This window comes from Dermochelys coriacea, chromosome 1, assembly GCF_009764565.3.
Source record: "Dermochelys coriacea isolate rDerCor1 chromosome 1, rDerCor1.pri.v4, whole genome shotgun sequence".
Classification (NCBI taxonomy): Eukaryota; Metazoa; Chordata; order Testudines; family Dermochelyidae; genus Dermochelys; species Dermochelys coriacea.
Genome location: NC_050068.2, coordinates 125015721 through 125032226, shown reverse-complemented (window position 1 = coordinate 125032226; position 16506 = coordinate 125015721). Strand labels below are relative to the sequence as shown.

General features: G+C 41.9%; 1 protein-coding gene across 4 annotated transcripts in view; it reads right to left on the bottom strand.

Moving 5' to 3' along the window:
- Positions 1 to 16506, bottom strand: part of LOC119849948 (granulocyte-macrophage colony-stimulating factor receptor subunit alpha-like) — a 39717-nt gene that overhangs the window by 5937 nt on the left and 17274 nt on the right. For 2 of the 4 annotated variants that reach the window (XM_043496856.1, XM_043496912.1), the window contains 6 exons: positions 15289 to 15415; positions 14487 to 14616; positions 14221 to 14396; positions 13825 to 13979; positions 5394 to 5429; positions 1080 to 1209 (listed from right to left, as the gene is read on the bottom strand). In XM_043496856.1, the coding sequence (XP_043352791.1) occupies positions 1080 to 1209; positions 5394 to 5429; positions 13825 to 13979; positions 14221 to 14396; positions 14487 to 14616; positions 15289 to 15415 (754 nt within the window). Of the gene's footprint in view, positions 1 to 1079; positions 1210 to 5393; positions 5432 to 13824; positions 13980 to 14220; positions 14397 to 14485; positions 14617 to 15288; positions 15416 to 16506 lie in introns of all 4 variants that reach the window. The other 2 variants (XM_043496725.1, XM_043496798.1) reach the window with 2 other exon arrangements.

Sequence of the window (16506 nt, the reverse complement as noted above, 5' to 3'; positions counted from 1 at the left end):
AGGGCCATGTGTTATACCAATAAAATAAAAACCAGCAGGACCTTATTAAAGGGGAAAAGGCAAAATGCCACATTTATTGTCAATACAGAAAGAATCATAGTAAGCAGTTAGTTATAGCTATAACATTCCATTCCAGTTTCACTATTTTATCTCACACATCAATTCATACCCACACAGGTACGGCAAGGTGTGTTATCATAGTTACCAGCCTTAGAGTTGCTCATGCCAAGCCACTGGCCAGGTGGCCTGGACATAAGGAGGGAGCAGAGCCTTGTCAGATGCTCATCTGATGCTCCTGGAAGTTGATTTGCAAAATCAGACTACAAAGTTCTCACTTTCTAGAATACATTTTTTATAGGAATTTATTCCTATGCCAGTCTATGGGAATTGCTTCATCATGCTGTTGCTGAATCAATCAGCAGATGGCACATTTCTGACGGCTCTGTGCTGCCAGATGTTATCTTGTTCTTTGGTTCTCCCATTCTGGAGGCTGTTGGGTGGATTCCAGTCTACCCTCCGAGGGTCCTCTGGTTATTTCCACTTGACGCCTTCTTCAGTCGATGAACACTGGATTCTTAGACTGGCACCTCCCTGATCATTCAGTTATTACTATGGGGAATCAAACTCATTTGTGATTTTAATACAGAACTTCTTTAATATGATCCAACACATGGAGCCCAGGAGTTTCTGAGGACTCCATCAGAAGACAAAGAGGAGGAGGACAGGGATGAGGATACAGAGAAAGAGGATGAGTAGGAGAGGACATGGAAGTGGAAGAAGAGATGACAACAACGAGCTGGTGGCAAAGAAACATATGTTTTTGATATGCCACACTCATGGTAGCTGAGCACTTATTGCTGTTTCAGTCTTAACTCTTTCTGGCATTCATTACCACAGTATCTGAGTGCTTTCCAAATATTAAAAGGTACGTAGTAATCTCCCTCACTTTCTTCTGAGCAGGTAGGAATAAAATATTTGAATCAAATTAAGATTTGTTTGTGTCTGTGAAGGTGAGACAGTAAGTGAAACAGATAGGTAATTACCGAGGGAAAATTTAATAAAATACTCAACATCCTTACCAAACTCAATGGGCTCACTCCATTCCCCCCAATTCTCGCTTATCAAACAAGAATCTCCTTTTGCTCTGATTTGCAAGGTGTATTTTTTTTCTCCAATGTAATTCTGAAATATGAAGCGTCTTCCTGTTACCTAAAAACAATGCAATTATTAGTAATATTAATAATAATTACATGTACTATGGTAGTACCTAAGGGCCAGCCAAGAAAGCAACCCCATTGTGCTAGACACTGTACAAACACAGAATAGTTAGACTAAGTACTTTCTCTTCATTGTATAGGTAGACGTTAATAACATGCAAGTTTTCATTTGTTGATCCAAGCTTTACAAAGAGTATATTTGTGCCTGCTTATGTAAACAGAATATGGTTGTGACACACTGTACCTCAAAATGGGACCCTGAAACTCCCATATTCATCATTCATATGTGGTTGTGATATTTCATATAAAGCATGCCATATAAGATATTATATGAAAGGTCATGTGTTGGATCATATTAAAGAAGTTCTGTATTAAAGTCACAAATGAGTTTGATTCTCCATGGTTTGAATTCCAGGGTATTACTGGTTAAGAGGTCTCTTGGTTTTTGGTACTGTTTCTCTCCCTCTATGTGAGAAACTTGCAAGCTGCTGATTGTGTTAGTACATTCTAAGACAGAGTCTGTTCTCAAAGCAATTCTTTGTAACAACAACTACTCACAGAGAGAGAGACTCAAAGCAATACTCTGTAACAACAGAAAAAACATCCAGAGACTCCCCGCCCTTTTGTTGTATTCATCTTGCTTTGTTAACAATTGTGATTAAAATAGAGATAGAGGATGTATGTGGATGGATGATTGGTGTGGATAATAACTGAATGATCATGGAGGTGCCAGCCTAAGAATCCAGTGTCCATCTGCTGAAGAAGGCGTCAAGCGGAAATAACCAGAGGACCCCCGGAGGGCAGACTGGAATCCATCCAACAGCCTCAAGGATGGGAGAACCAAAGAACAAGATAACATCTGGCAGCACGGAGCCATCAGGAATGTGCCATCTGCTGATTGATTCAGCAACAGCATGATGAAGCAATTCCCATAGACTGGCATAGGAATAAATTCCTATAAAAATGGACTCTAGAAAGTGAGAACTTTGGGGTCTGATTTTGCAAACCAACTTCCAGGAGCATCAGATGTGATTCTGACAAGGCCCTGCTCCCTCCTCATGTCCAGGCCACCTGGCCAGTAGCTTGGCAAGAGCAACTCTAAGGCTCGTAACTATGATAACAACCTTGCAGAACCAGTGTGTGTGTGTGTATGAATAAATATGAGATTGAATGTAATGTTATAGCTGTAACTAACTGCTTACTATGATTCTTTCTGTATTCACAATAAATGTGGTATTTTGCCTTTTCCCCTTTAATAAGAACCTGCTGTTTTTTATTTTATTGGTATAACACATGATCTTCTGAAACCCCTTGTTCTGTCCAAATATGTATATCATCTGTGTGTATGAAGTTATGAGATTTTGTTGTATGGTTACTGAAATATACTGTAAATTTGCTAGTGACATACAAAGGACTCCAACCCAGGAGGGTGTTCAATGACCATTAATCAGCTGGGGACTTATAATCAAGGGATTTACAATTCAATTACAGTTGGCCAAGCACCACACAATGGGGACAGCTCAACTCTATGACTCAGTTGCACAAGGCCACACCAGGGAGATTGCTCAACCCAGTTACTCAGCAAAGCCCACCAGGATGTGTCTGAACAAGTGTCTTCTAGGCACATGGAGTGAGGATATAAAATAGGGAACAGTGGCAGCATGCCTTTGCCTTTCTCCTCCCCTACCTATGCTGGGAGAAACAAGAACGCTGAAAAGATGTCCTCCCAATGCTATTCACTGTCTCTGCTAGACACTACTGTGTTTTGAGTCCATCCAATAGCTCATATATATTATATCGTAAAGATTTACACTACTTTATGTTACTAGGATTTAGTTCCTTTAAGATATGGTTCTGCTAACTCTTGGATGGCTTTCTGGATTGAGGTGAAGTACACAGGTCAGATTTCTGTTAAAGTAAATGTCTTGGCATATATTACAGGTTTCAGAGTAGCAGCCGTGTTAGTCTGTATTCGCAAAAAGAAAAGGAGTACTTGTGGCACCTTAGAGACTAACAAATTTATTAGAGCATAAGCTTTCGTGAGCTACAGCTCACCTGTGATTATGCAAGGCACTGAATTTAGCCGTATAGAGTGGAAATCTGTCAACTTCATGAGGCATCCGATGAAGTGAGCTGTAGCTCACGAAAGCTTATGCTCTAATAAATTTGTTAGTCTCTAAGGTGCCACAAGTACTCCTTTTCTTTTGGCATATATTGGAACCCCACTCAATAAGATACTGAGGCTCCTAGAGAGCTTGAAGTTTTCTTTGTCTAATTTAAACTGTCCTAAGCTTTTGATGTTGTTTTGTTGTTGTTTGCCACCATACATGGGAAAGTATTGCAAAGAAGGGAACACAATTTGTTTCCCACCTTTTGCAAAACGACATCAAATTATGATAAAGAGACAGAATGTATTTTATTTGTATCAGTGTGTGTGTGTGTGTGTGTGAAACCAATAGAAAATGGAAGGTTTTGAAAGGTGTGTGGAAAGTTAGATAATGGTCTATCTTTGAAGGAAGTATCTGATGTGCTACAGCAGTGGTTTTCAATCTGTGGTCCGCGGATCCCGTGGGGTCTGAAGATTATATCTAAGGGATTTGTGAAAGGTTGTCATTACCATAGAACAGTTGTTTTCAACCTGTGGGTCTGCAAACTATGACTAAGATTTCCAAAGGGTCTGCAGCTCCATGTAAAAATTTTTAGGGGGTCCATCCAAATTACATAAATCCTTGGTTCTGGCCTAACAGTTTGGAATATGATATATTTAAGAAAACGGATACATAAAGATACCTTATAGTATGCTACTGTGACACTGACCAGTGAGGGTTAAGCAATGAGAAGGCTAAGTGATCCAAAATCAACCTTAAAGACATATTAGACAAGTATTGAAATGGTAAACAGGGCCATTCCTTCTAGGTAGTTATCAAAGCCATGTTAAAGTAGACTAAATTCTTTGAAATGTAAACCTGTATTGTTAGGGAATTAGAAGAAGATACTGAGTGTATTTGTCTTTGTTTACCTAGATCTTGTTAGATGTTAAAAATGTGACCAGATTAGCTTTAGTGGATACTAAATGTCTGTTCCTGTCTGTTATTATATTCTATTGATTCAGAAATGAGAATGAAAAAGAAATATTAACATTTATATGAAAACATTTAGATGAAACTTGGGGTGTAATAATACCATTACCTTTATTTCTCTTTGAAATTTGTAGTAAACTACCTATCAACTACTTGAATGGTTAATTACCTTATACTAATGAATGCAGCTAGTAACCAGTGTGTGCCTAGGAAATAGAAATTTACTTCAAAGCAACAATGTATATTACCTATTCTTCATCCAAGGAATGCCTGCTGTGTCATAGACTGCTAGCAAACTATAAAAGGACTCTAGGGCCTGATCCTTTTCATCTCAGATATGCTTAAACTTTGTCAGAGGAAGTTCAAGCCGCAAGACTGAGATCTCCAGCTACCCTGAACTGTCCCTGCAAATTCTTATGGAAGAATTTGAACAAACTCTATACATGGGCTGGCTATTGGACTATAACCTATTAAACTGATTCTGGAAGGACTTTTTGCAAATCCTTAGCTCACCATTTCTGCTATGAAACTGACCTAAGAACTTTATTCATATCTATATGTATAATGATCTTTTAACCAAAATATCTTTTTTTTTCTTTTAAATAATTCTTAAATTAGCTAATAAGAATTGGCTGTAAGCATGTACTTGGGTAAAATCTGAAATATTCATTGACCTGGTGGTTAATGTGTCCAATCTCTTGGGATTGGTAATATTTTATATATGGTGAATAAGATTTTAATAATCCTCACCATATTTGACAGACTTGGCTATCTTGGTGGGAGCCAAAGTTTGGATTGCTTAAGGGGAACTCTATTTTAGCTTCTTGGTAACCAGTAAGGTATTACAGAAGCTAATTTGGTGAACCTAATTAGAAGAATAAACCGTTGGTTTTGAGGATCGTCTGCCCCATTCTTTGCAGTTGACCCTGATTGAGCAATCTCAGCCAGGGCCCTTCCAGTGATCATGGTCACAGCTACTTGAGTGTTATACTGACACCAAAGCTATTTAGGCACTAGTAACAATATTTTACACTGCACTAGACTAAATGCTAAGCCGGGACAAGACCATATATTAGTATGGGAAGAGAATTGTTACCGTATGAGACTCATTGCTGCTTTCCTCGGGATTGGCCTGTAAAACAAAGAAAGATCTTTATTATTTTATTATTTGTTTTGTTACCCTTAATAATCCATTTCTTTCTTTCTTTCTTTTTCTTTCTTTCTTTCTTTCTTTCTTTCTTTCTTTCTTTCTTTCTTTCTTTCTTTCTTTCTTTCTTTCTTTCTTTCTTTCTTTCTTTCTTTCTTTCCTTTCTTTTCCAATAAGTGTCCTCCTACATACAGATCTTGGTTGTAATTAATGATTGGCAAACCTGGAGAGTTGCTCCAATAACTTCCTGAGTTTGGTTTCTATTCAAAGTTTGGGCTTTCTTGCATTCAGGTAAAAAAGAAAGGAAACTTAAATCTTCTTTCTTTCTTCCTTTCTGCTTTCCTTAGCTAAGCGATTGCATGATGCTGGTGCTTAATTAAAGTTCCCCTCCCCATTGCCCTGTTTAACTGTGACATCACAAAGGAAGAGGAGGCTGAGGCTAAGTCTGGTTCCTTGGGTGCATATGTGGCTACTCTTGCTTGCCTTTTGTTCTTTCTTCTGTAAGCATGGTCTGAGTGAGTTCTCCCCTGACATGTAGTGATTCATGGGGAAAAAGACTTTAGGAGCAAACTGTTTGCATAGACACATGTACTCTGCTGAAGTGCACAGCAGATGGAGCTGCTTTGCCCAAATTATCAATTCTGTCTGGTTTTGAGTTACAAATCATTCTAGTATTTGAGTGCAGGGGTAATGAAATGTTGTTATCCATATTGTAGGAGTAAAGGCAACAGAATTGTGCTTAGCATGCCCTGATTGAGGGAGTCATCCTAAACAGAAACTCACTTGCTAAGCAGAGGGTAGGTTTAATAAATCCCCAGTGATGAAAAGAGTGAATGAGGCCAAGTGCGATGTGGCTAAGGGTGGTGTTCTGGACACCATTTGAATGTGCATATGAGCAAGTGGCCCCCATAAATGGAGAAGAGATAGAGTCAGAGGCAATCAATACCCAGACTTTGCACTCAAGGAGTGCTAGTATCTAATCAAGATGAATAATCAAATGGGGGTAGTGAGGGACCAGCTGTTAGAACCATGCAGGTACTGCCAGGCCATGTTGCAGTAGGCACATGACATCCCCTGCATATGACATCTAGGGAGAGAAAAGGCATTGACTCGGATATTAGCCCAATTCTACTGGCCAGACATACACTATGAAGTGAGAGAATATTGTTCCTCCTATCTATAGTGTCAACTAGCTAGCAGCAGAGGGATCAGCAAGGCACCCTTGGTCCCTCTGACCTTGATTGAGACCCCCTTTAAAAGAATAGGACATGGTTGGACCCCTGGAAAAAACTGCTGCAGGGCATCAGTATATACTAGTGATCATAGACTACACAGCCATGTATCTGGAGGCTCTTTCTCTCTGCTCCCCAAAAGTGACAGCTATAGCTCCAGAGCTCTTGAAGCTCTTCTCACATGTAGGGTTTCCCTGTGAAATATTAACAGACCAAGGGACTAATTTCACTTCCCAACTGCTACTGAAATTATGCTCCCTTCTGAAGGTCAAGTCCCTGAAGACTTTGGTGTACCATACACAAACCGATGGTCTAGCAGAACGGTTTCATAAGACCCTGAAGGGGATGTTCATGTGCTTTGTCAGCAACAACCCCAAGCAGTGGGACTGGCTACTCCTACCACTTCTGTTTGCCACAAGGGAGGTCTCACAAGCCTTTAAGGGGGTCTCTCCAACTGAGTTGTTCTGTGGTCACCAACTGTGGGGCATCTTGGACCTGTTGCGAGAAGGGTGGGAAGAAGAAAAAGTGGGGGCCTTAAACATGATCCAATATATCTTTAACTTAAGGGAACAATTCAAAAACAGAGGGGTGTTTGCCAGGGAGAATTTGAGGAATGCCCAGCACACCTAGGAACAAAATTACAATCAGGGGGCACGGTTACGGACTTTTCAGCCAGGTGACCATGTTCTTCTTCTGCTGCCTTTAGCCAAGTCTAAATTAATGGCCTGATGGCAGGGTCCATTTGAAGTGATCAGGCAGGCAGGGCACATGGACTATGAGATCAAACTACCCAGGAGGAGGAAAGAAACCAAGGTCTACTACATGAACCTTCTCAAACCTTGGAGGGCATGGGAGGCCCTGCTGATATCTCCTCTTCCAGCAAAACCAGAATTGGTACCCCAGGTGCCTAGCAGCAAAGCTCCAGCAACAGTACTAGGGGGTGAAGAGCTCGCCCCTGCACAAAGGAAACAAATCCTCCCACTAATTGGGGACTTTTTTGCGGTGTTCTCCAACCGCCTGGGGAGAACCGGTTGGTTCAACATCACCTAGAGACTACTGCAGGCCAGGTAGTCCAAGAAAACCCTAGACCCTTTTCACGAAGGATGTGGGAAATGGTCCGAGAGGAAGTACCAGCGATGCTGAAGATGGGGATGATTATAGAATCCAAAAGTGAAGGGAGTATCCCCATAGTTCTATTTCCCAAGCCAGATGATATGGTTTGATTTTGCATCGACTTCAGGAAGGTAAGTGCCAACACAAAATTCTACGCTTACCCAGTGCCAACGGTGGACGAGTTATTAGAATGGCTGGAATCAGTGAGGCACCTCAGCACTATCAACCTGACAAAGGCTTACTGGCAGATCCCTTTATCCCCTTCCTCACAAGAGAAAATGGCTTTGTTCACCTCTTTTGGGGCACTTGAAATATAAGACCATGCCTTTTGGTCTCCACAGAACTGTTGCTACCTTCCAACAGCTTATGAATAAGATCCTCATCCCCACCATCAATATGCTGCAGCATACATCATCAGTATTGTCTACAGTACCACCTGGGAAGACTACTTATAGCATTTATAGGAGGTGTTAAAAGCGCTATAGGAGGTATGACTTACAGCCAACCTGGCGAAATGTAAGATGGCTGTGAGCGAAGTGACCTATTTGGGGTACTGCAGAGGAGGTTGCCTGGTAAAACTAGTGGTTGATAAGGTGTAGGCATGTCCTGTCCCCAAGACAAAGAGGCAAGTCAGACACTTCCTTGCTCTGGCAGGATATTACCAGCCATTTAGCCCCGGCTTAGCCTCAATTGCAGCTCCACTTATGGATCTCATAAAAGGCAACAATCCTAAGAAAATCCATTGGTATAGCAAGTGTGAGGAAGTGTTCAGAGAACTGAAAACATGACTATGACAGGCAACCATGCTCTTCAGCCCTGCTTTCTTCCTTGGGAATTCATACTACTCACTGATGCCTTGGACATCAGTCTCAGCGCCATCCTTTCACAAGACTTTGAAGGGGGAGAACATCGGGTCCTTTACCTAAGTAGGAAGCTATTCACAAGGGAAAAGTAGTACTCCATTATTGAAAAGGATGCATTCACTATCAAATGGGCAGTAGAAGCTCTTAGGTATTACCCGTTGCATAGCCCCTTTTCCCTGATCACAGATCATGCGCCCCTATGCTGGGTCCAGTCCATGAGGGTTACGAACCCTCGTACAACCTTATAGTTTCCGAGTACAATATTGGGTGGGAAAGGACCATGCTAACATAGATTTCTTCTCACAGACTGGGGATGGAGACAACTCAACCCTGAATGGTTTTCCCACCTTGAGAGGTAGGATATGTGAAGGGACATGCTCTTACCCTGGTATGGAAGAGGCTAACTATCTCCTCTGTGCCTGTTCCATGCTAACAAGACACACCTGCAAGGCTTGTTCAGTCTGGTGTGGGAGGAGCTTACGAAAGGGAAACCTACCACAAGAGGGGGCAGTAAACAGGAAGAAGGTTGCTCCAGCCAGGGACTGTTGGCAACAGAGGGAGTCCAGCCAAGGAGAAGACAGCCACAAGATGCACCACTCCTGAAGCCACCCTGACTGATAGTAAAGCAATACGCCCCAGGAAGAAGAGTAGAAGGTAAACCCTATGAAGGGGCAATAGATTCGGAGAGACTGAGCCCTTAGAGCAGACTCTCTAGGGGCCGCCTGAGAGGCTGATCCTTGTTCCAGCCAGACCTTCCCCTCTTGTAAAGGGAAGGGAAGAACAGGAGCCAAACTTCTGCTTGTGGGTGGTAGGCATAAGAACATAAGGCTGCAAAGAGATTCCCCAAAGGCTGCCAAATGGGGAGAAGAGGGGGTAAATGACGGACAGTGGAACTCACGGGGAGTCCAGGGAGCCTGTCCCTCCCCCCCCACAAACCTATAAATGTAATTCAGATTTAACTGCTAATATTGAGGGAACAAGGTACTGGCTTTCTGACCTGGTAGAGAGAGCAAGAGAGAAAAAGGCTCTAACCTGGGTGGAAGGAAAAGCCAATGGGGGGAGTCCAAGGGTGCTGGAACCTTTGTAGAAGTAAAGGGGCCAAGGCCAAAGTGCCCCCTTCCTCTTCACGACTTGCTGCTCTGGTGGTGAGCCAGCTGCCCTCTCTTCTGGTGCCACAGCAACTCCTGGTGGGCAAAAGATGTAATTGCAGTACCTCCCCAGCAGAATCTATTATTCTGCGGGGAAAAAGAAATCTGTGGGGGACATGAATTCTGTGTTTATGTTTCTTTTGTTAAAAAGTGGGCGGGGGGCATGGCCCTGCCCCTTCCCAGTTCCGGCGCTGGTGGAATCCATTGACCTACTGGCGTAGAAGGTCATAAAAGAGACTGGAAAGGTGCTAATGTAAGTCCATGCTGGCATAGAGGAAGCCCTCTGATTTTAGGGACACTGGGGTACAATGGTCCACCATTGCAGTCTTAGAAGTAAGTCTTTGAAGATTAGGTTGTAGTTTTTGCTTTTTCTTATAGGGGGATAAGGAGAACTTCATTTAATGCTGCTGCTTAAGCACTGACTTCAAGGAAGGGTCTTTGAAAGATGTTCTGGGTGGGTGGGGGGATGGAGGAGGGAGAATCAGTGGGGGAATGTTGGACTAACAAGGTCCAGGCAGGGCAGCCAACCCTTAGGAAAGCAAGGGATGGTGCCAGAGGCCATTGCATTGTGGAAAGAGGAAGGCTGCCAGAGACTGTCAAGATGTTGCCTGAGAGAAAGAATGAAGTCTTCAAGGAGAGCCCAAGAAATGGAGATGGGCCCAAGCTGCAAAGTTCAGAGACAGCTCCAAACATCCCTTAAGTTGGAGGATGACTGGATCTAAGGTTTTAGTCTGGGTCTCTGTTTGCAAGGAAACAGTTAAAATCAGACCGTACTTAGAATCAGTCATGCTGAAGCGTAGCATAACAAAAGCTCTCTCATTTAGGATTCTAGGTTGCCATCATGTGGTCATTTTATTTCATTATTTCAAAGATAAAGTAACTTAAATCTGCTCATCCTTGCGCTGGAGCACAGCAACTGGCACTCTCTACTGTGCACTGTACTAGGACTAGTTTCAGAGGGGTAGCCATGTTAGTCTGTTTCCGCAAAAACAACGAGGAGTCTTGTAGCACCTGAAAGACTAACAAATTTATTAGAGCATAAGCTTTCGTGGGCTATGACCCATTTCTTCAGACATATGGAGTGAAAATTACTTGGACTTGTAGGCTCAAGGTCTAAATTTCACTTTGAACAGGATTAAATTCCTCCCTTAATTTTATATAATTATTCTTTCGTCTGATACTCTGCCCTTCTAGTTATATTTTCCTGTTATGCTCTGTTACTGAGTTCCTTTTATATAACATCTGAAGGGCCCAATCCTTAAACCAATGGATGTTTTGCCTCAGTAAGTACTGATGGCTGGTCTACACTGAAAAATTAGATTGATCTTCTATATTGCCCAGGGTGTGAAAAACGTACACACCCAAGTTCTGTAGTTAGTTTGACCTAACTCCTGGTGGAGACCCAGATAGGCTGATGGAAGAATTCTTCTGTCAAGCTAGCTATCACCTCTCGTAGGGGTGATAACTACAGTGACAGAAAATCCCCATCAGTTATACCTTCTTTTCCCAGGGCTGAATTTGGGCTTATGAATGTCACATCACAGTCTTGATTTCTCCTTGCTCCAAGTCCCAGCTAGTTGTAGTAACCATTGCACAGTTAGCATCACACCAGTTGAATACAGAAGGCATTAAAAGGTTGGTTAATTAGTGCAAATCCCTGACTCCTGGAACAAACTCTTACAATCAATTTATCTCAAGTGGAATAAAAGTATAGTCCATACAAAAAACTACTTTAAAAGAATGTTACATGTCCAAAGTGAAGCGCTGAAAGTGTCAAAGCTTGTCTATACCATGGCCTTTATAATGGAAACACATAAACAGATAGGAACATCGCTGACACAAAGAACACCCCCTGTCAAATGCCATATATAAAATTACACACAAAACACCTGTGTTTAAAAGAACTTTATGTTTACGAAGTCAGGCACTCAAAATGTAGGTAACACAAAAATTAAAGTTCCTGTGCAAACTTAATTTGGCCTCTTTGAAGTATGCATTATGATACAGTCTTTAATTATTTATCACTACTAGCTCAGCACTAGAAGGGGATGGGATGCTTTACCAGTGAGTTTCACAAACAGTTGCTGATGGTAGAAGAATGTGGAGACTCTGGGATCCTAGGTTTCCTTGCAGGCTCTGGAGGCAAGTGTTCTTTAGTGGACAAAGACTCTTCTGCCCATTCCCCACCATTCTGCCCTTCCCCCTCTAACCCATGTGACTCCAGTAGACCCCAACCCTGGCTGCTTATCCCAGTCCCATTCTCCTCACCTAGTCAGTCCCAGCCTCCACTCTTCAGGCTTCTGATCCCAATCCCAGGCTCCTTGCCTAGTAGGTCCTAATCTCACCCATCCAGACTCCCACTCTGAGTCTCCCCCACACCCAGTCCTAGTTTTCTGCCCTGCTCTCAGACACAGTCTTCCCCTTGCCCAACCATTCCCAGGTCCTTGTCTTGACTCCCTGATCTGTCTGTCTCTCCCTGCAGCCTCTAGTCACCCCCCACTCTCTCACATTCCCCATCCCTGATGGTTCCCAGTTCCAGTCTTCATTCCTGTGCTTCTCATCCACTCTGTGTCCTTACCCTCTGTGTCCCAGTCTCCTTGTCCCAGTCTCTTTGTGCAGCCAATCCCAGTTCTTACCCGGCACTCCAACTCATTGTCAGATCTGTCTCTCCTCCCCCCACAACCTCCTTCTCTCTGCCCCATTGGTTCCTAGTCACAGTCTCCTTTCATCCAGTCTCAGTTCCCCCCGCACTCTCTTTCTTGCCCCCACCAGGCTCCTTGTCCCAATCTACTCGCCCAGGCCTCCCCTACAATGCCTTAGGTTGGGCTTTTGTGGCTTCTGCATTTGAATCTGAGTTTGGCGTCTTCCTCCTCCACACTGGGAGGGCACCAGCCGGGGTGCACTGAGAGCACAGGAAAGGCAGATGCCCAGCTCTCAGTTCCAATGTTCAGTCCCACCCTGCCTGGAGCAGCAGGGAGCAGCCATAACCTCATGGAGCATGCTCAGCAGCTCTCTGGGGATGGCACGCATGCACAGTCTAGTCAAAATTAGGAGCTGTGAGAGGCTCAGGTATGCTCAGTGCGTCCAGCATTTAGCAAGTCTCTACTGAGCAAGTGCAAACTGATTTTTCAAAGGCTTCTCACCTGCTCAAATTTGGGCAAATTTTCACATGGATGGTAAAAGGCACATCCTGACACCTCCTGCCAAATGTCAGGTCCCTGGTCCAAATAATGGGGCCTTGAGTTTCCAAAGAAAAAGATTGCTAGAATTCTTTTAATATTGAAACACTGTATTTTTCTCTAGTCTCATTCTTGGAAATGGCTGCACCATTTTGGCTAATACCTGCTATGGAAAATTTCAGACCAAACAGTTAAAGTTTGGCAAAGTTATAAGTAACCAAAACCAAGGTCTTGGATTGGGAAGTGTCGGGTAACCTTAATAATAGGTGGTGCTATCAGCCTTGCTTATAATATTGTACAGGTTGTCATTGCAAAAAGACATATTTGGAGGTGGGGATGAGTTAAATTAGTGAATCAATCATCTAGTAACCTGCACTCTTAGGGATAAAAGCTATAAAAAGCTGTGTCTTCACATCCCAGGCTAATGAATGGCATTGTAAGCTGGGGTTTTCACTTGTTCCAGTGACAGCAAATTGCAGTATCTACTTCTCTTCACTGTCTCTGTGGATGCATGCTGTTGGATCTGAGTTCAGAAAAGTAATCGCTGTGTTAGGGTTAGCAATGATGTAAGAGCAAGTATAATGCTGGTGAGAAACAAAAGTAGAGAAGAGAGTGGGCACAGACAGTTGCAGGTGCTGAAAGACAGTTATGGGGATAAGGTTAGCAAATGAGGCAATAAACTATGTAGCATGCAGGAAGGGTTGGATCTAAAAAGGACTGCATGACAGATGAGGAAGGAGAGGCAATTTGTAGTGTAGGAGAGGTTCATGTTTGTGTATATATTATAGATTGATAAACAGAAAATATATATTCGTAATGAGAGTTATTCAAAAAATTATACTTACATTAGTTTTCTTATTTCGAATTTCAATTTGATATTCAAAGCATTTATCATTATTTCCTTCCACATGGCTTAGGTGGGGCTGTTTCCATTGCACTGTACACTGTAGTCGGTCTTCAGAACAGTTTACAGTGATATTTAATGGAGGAGTGAGTTTTTCTAGAATAAAAGAATCTGTATTACATTTGATAAAGAATCAGCTTTTGATAAAGAATCAGTTCACATCTGGAATTACATCTTTGCAACCATAAGGGCTAGAAACAGCTTTAAAAAAAAGAAAGATAAAAGCTTATGTTCTGGAGCACAGCTCTGAAACAAATGCAGGCCCTTCTCCCATTGAAGAATGGTTCATTCTACTTGTAATAAAAATGGAAATTAAACAGAGAAACATTTTCCTTACCAATTTTATATAAGTCGATGTACTCATCATAAAACTGAATCTCCGATTCATTGCTGGACCCATTCACCAGGAAGTAAACTCTCTTTTTAATGTCTTTCACATCTTGAAAACTGCATGCAATATGTCTTCCAAGTGCATCTCTTATGTAATGTGGACATTCTTGTTCATCTTCTTCCCTGCATATACCAAAATGTTTCAGTAAACACGAGAAATGTCATCTATCAAATCTTAATTCAAAACACTTTGAGCCAATGAAAACTCTTTACTTTGGGTATTTCAAGAAAAGAAAATATTTGGTATCTTCTGGAGCATTCCTGCCGGCCTTCCAAGTGCAATTCATGAAGGAAATGTTGTAAATCACACAAGAGAAATTTTCAACGGATGTTCCATTCATGCCTGGAAACCAAGAAAAGTTACATGTGTATTTATATATTACCAACTGGCTTTGTGAAGAAGAAGAAGGAAAAAAAAAGGTGAACTACTGATACAAGCAGGTACAACTCTGCACACACTGGGTCAGACCCAGAGAGAATTTGAGCATCTGCAACTTCTATTGATGATTTTAGGTACCTAAGTATTTAGGTGCCTAATTTTAGGCACCAAAGTTTGAAAACTTTTGCATTACATTTAAACATGGTGATTAAACCTAGTTGTCATAACCATTAAAAATATGACTAGCGAGCTCAGTTTGTATTAGTCAGCCAGAATGAGGTTCATGTTAGCTAAAAATTACTTCAGTGGAGACGCCTAATGTGGTCACTGTCTTATTTTGCTACGCGCCATTTTAATCCCCACTTTTTCTAAGAGACTGACACAAGAAAAACAATTATATCACACACAGATGTTTCTATCCTGCAAGTGCAAAAGTGGACCCTTCCTCTGCCACAATGTCACTTGCACAATTGAGGCCACAGTTTGTTACAAAATGGCATCATTGTAGCAGACTTGCAAAAGCATTTGTAATAAAAAATGAAATCAATGATCACTTCTAGAATGAAATGTATTCTGAGAATTTTTTCTCAAAATATTGTAGAAAGACAAAACCTTTCACAAACACTAATGCATTACCTTGAGGAATGAATCTGTCTTCTGCTGAATATGAAGTGCGGTTGTACTTTGTTTGAACTCGAAATAATGCCCCCTTATGAATAGGCAGAGCATAGTCTGTGTTAAATGTGCAGGTTTTATTGTTCACCTGAAAAATAACGTGCATTTGTATTAATCCTTTGTTTTTCCTTCCCAGTTTTAACTGGTTCTTACTATGGGAAAAGTCCAAGCATAAGTCAATTGAAACCTGTAGGACTTCTCACAGTGTATAAAGTTAAGCACAGATGTAAGTCTTTTCAGCGGTAGGGTCTTTGTTTGCACAGTTCCAGCTGCATGAATTGCCTCCTGTATTTCTGTAGGGAAGTCTAGGGGATCTACAAAGAGAGGTGCCCTGGAATGCAAGCAGTAACCTCTCCTCTACTGCCCTCCCACCAGACTCCATGGAATTCCTTCAACAGAGTGTAGAAGCTTTTGCAGGGATCAAATTATGGTAGTAGCAAGCTCCCCTCTCTTCTGGAAAGGCAAGGGTAGATCTGCATCCAGAGGATTCCCCCATGCATTATCAAAAGTCTTCCAAAAGTTTGTTGTTGTCCAAAGAATTACATAGGGACTAATTAAAGATGGTATGCACATGATTTTTACCCCTATTATAAAATGTTTGCTGTCTGTTGACTTGTGCAACAATATACAATACATCCAATTATTGAAACAATTTATAGTCTGGAACTTATCTTCACAGCCAGAAAGATTAGCAATGTTGGCCTTAATTCACTGCTATATTACTGCAGTTTTACATCCAACGGAGTTACATCAGAATAAACTCGAGTGACACAGATGGGACTCAGGGCCACTATTTTTAAATGAAAAATTCTCGAACCCCAAGAAAACAGTGGTATGATCCCTTTTGAGATCATAGTCTTGAAAAATGAGAATCAGTGAACGAGGAAGCTGAAATGTTGAAAAGCATCCTGGTATATTGGGAAGGCAGCTCACATTTGAATGTAGAATGGAAGGCGGCCTGACTGACAGAGTTATAAAGGTAAGGTTTTATTTGTTCTTTTTTAAAATGTAAAGAGAAGTCTCTTGTGTTTATCATGCATTCAAAGGAAGAGCTATATTCCCTGTGGCCTACTCCCCATCATGATATTTGACCTCGCCGTGGGCAGAATCAGTCCTCCAGTAACTAGCTATCATAGGTAGCTATATGGCCCCCATCACTGTAGCATCTGATTACCTCAT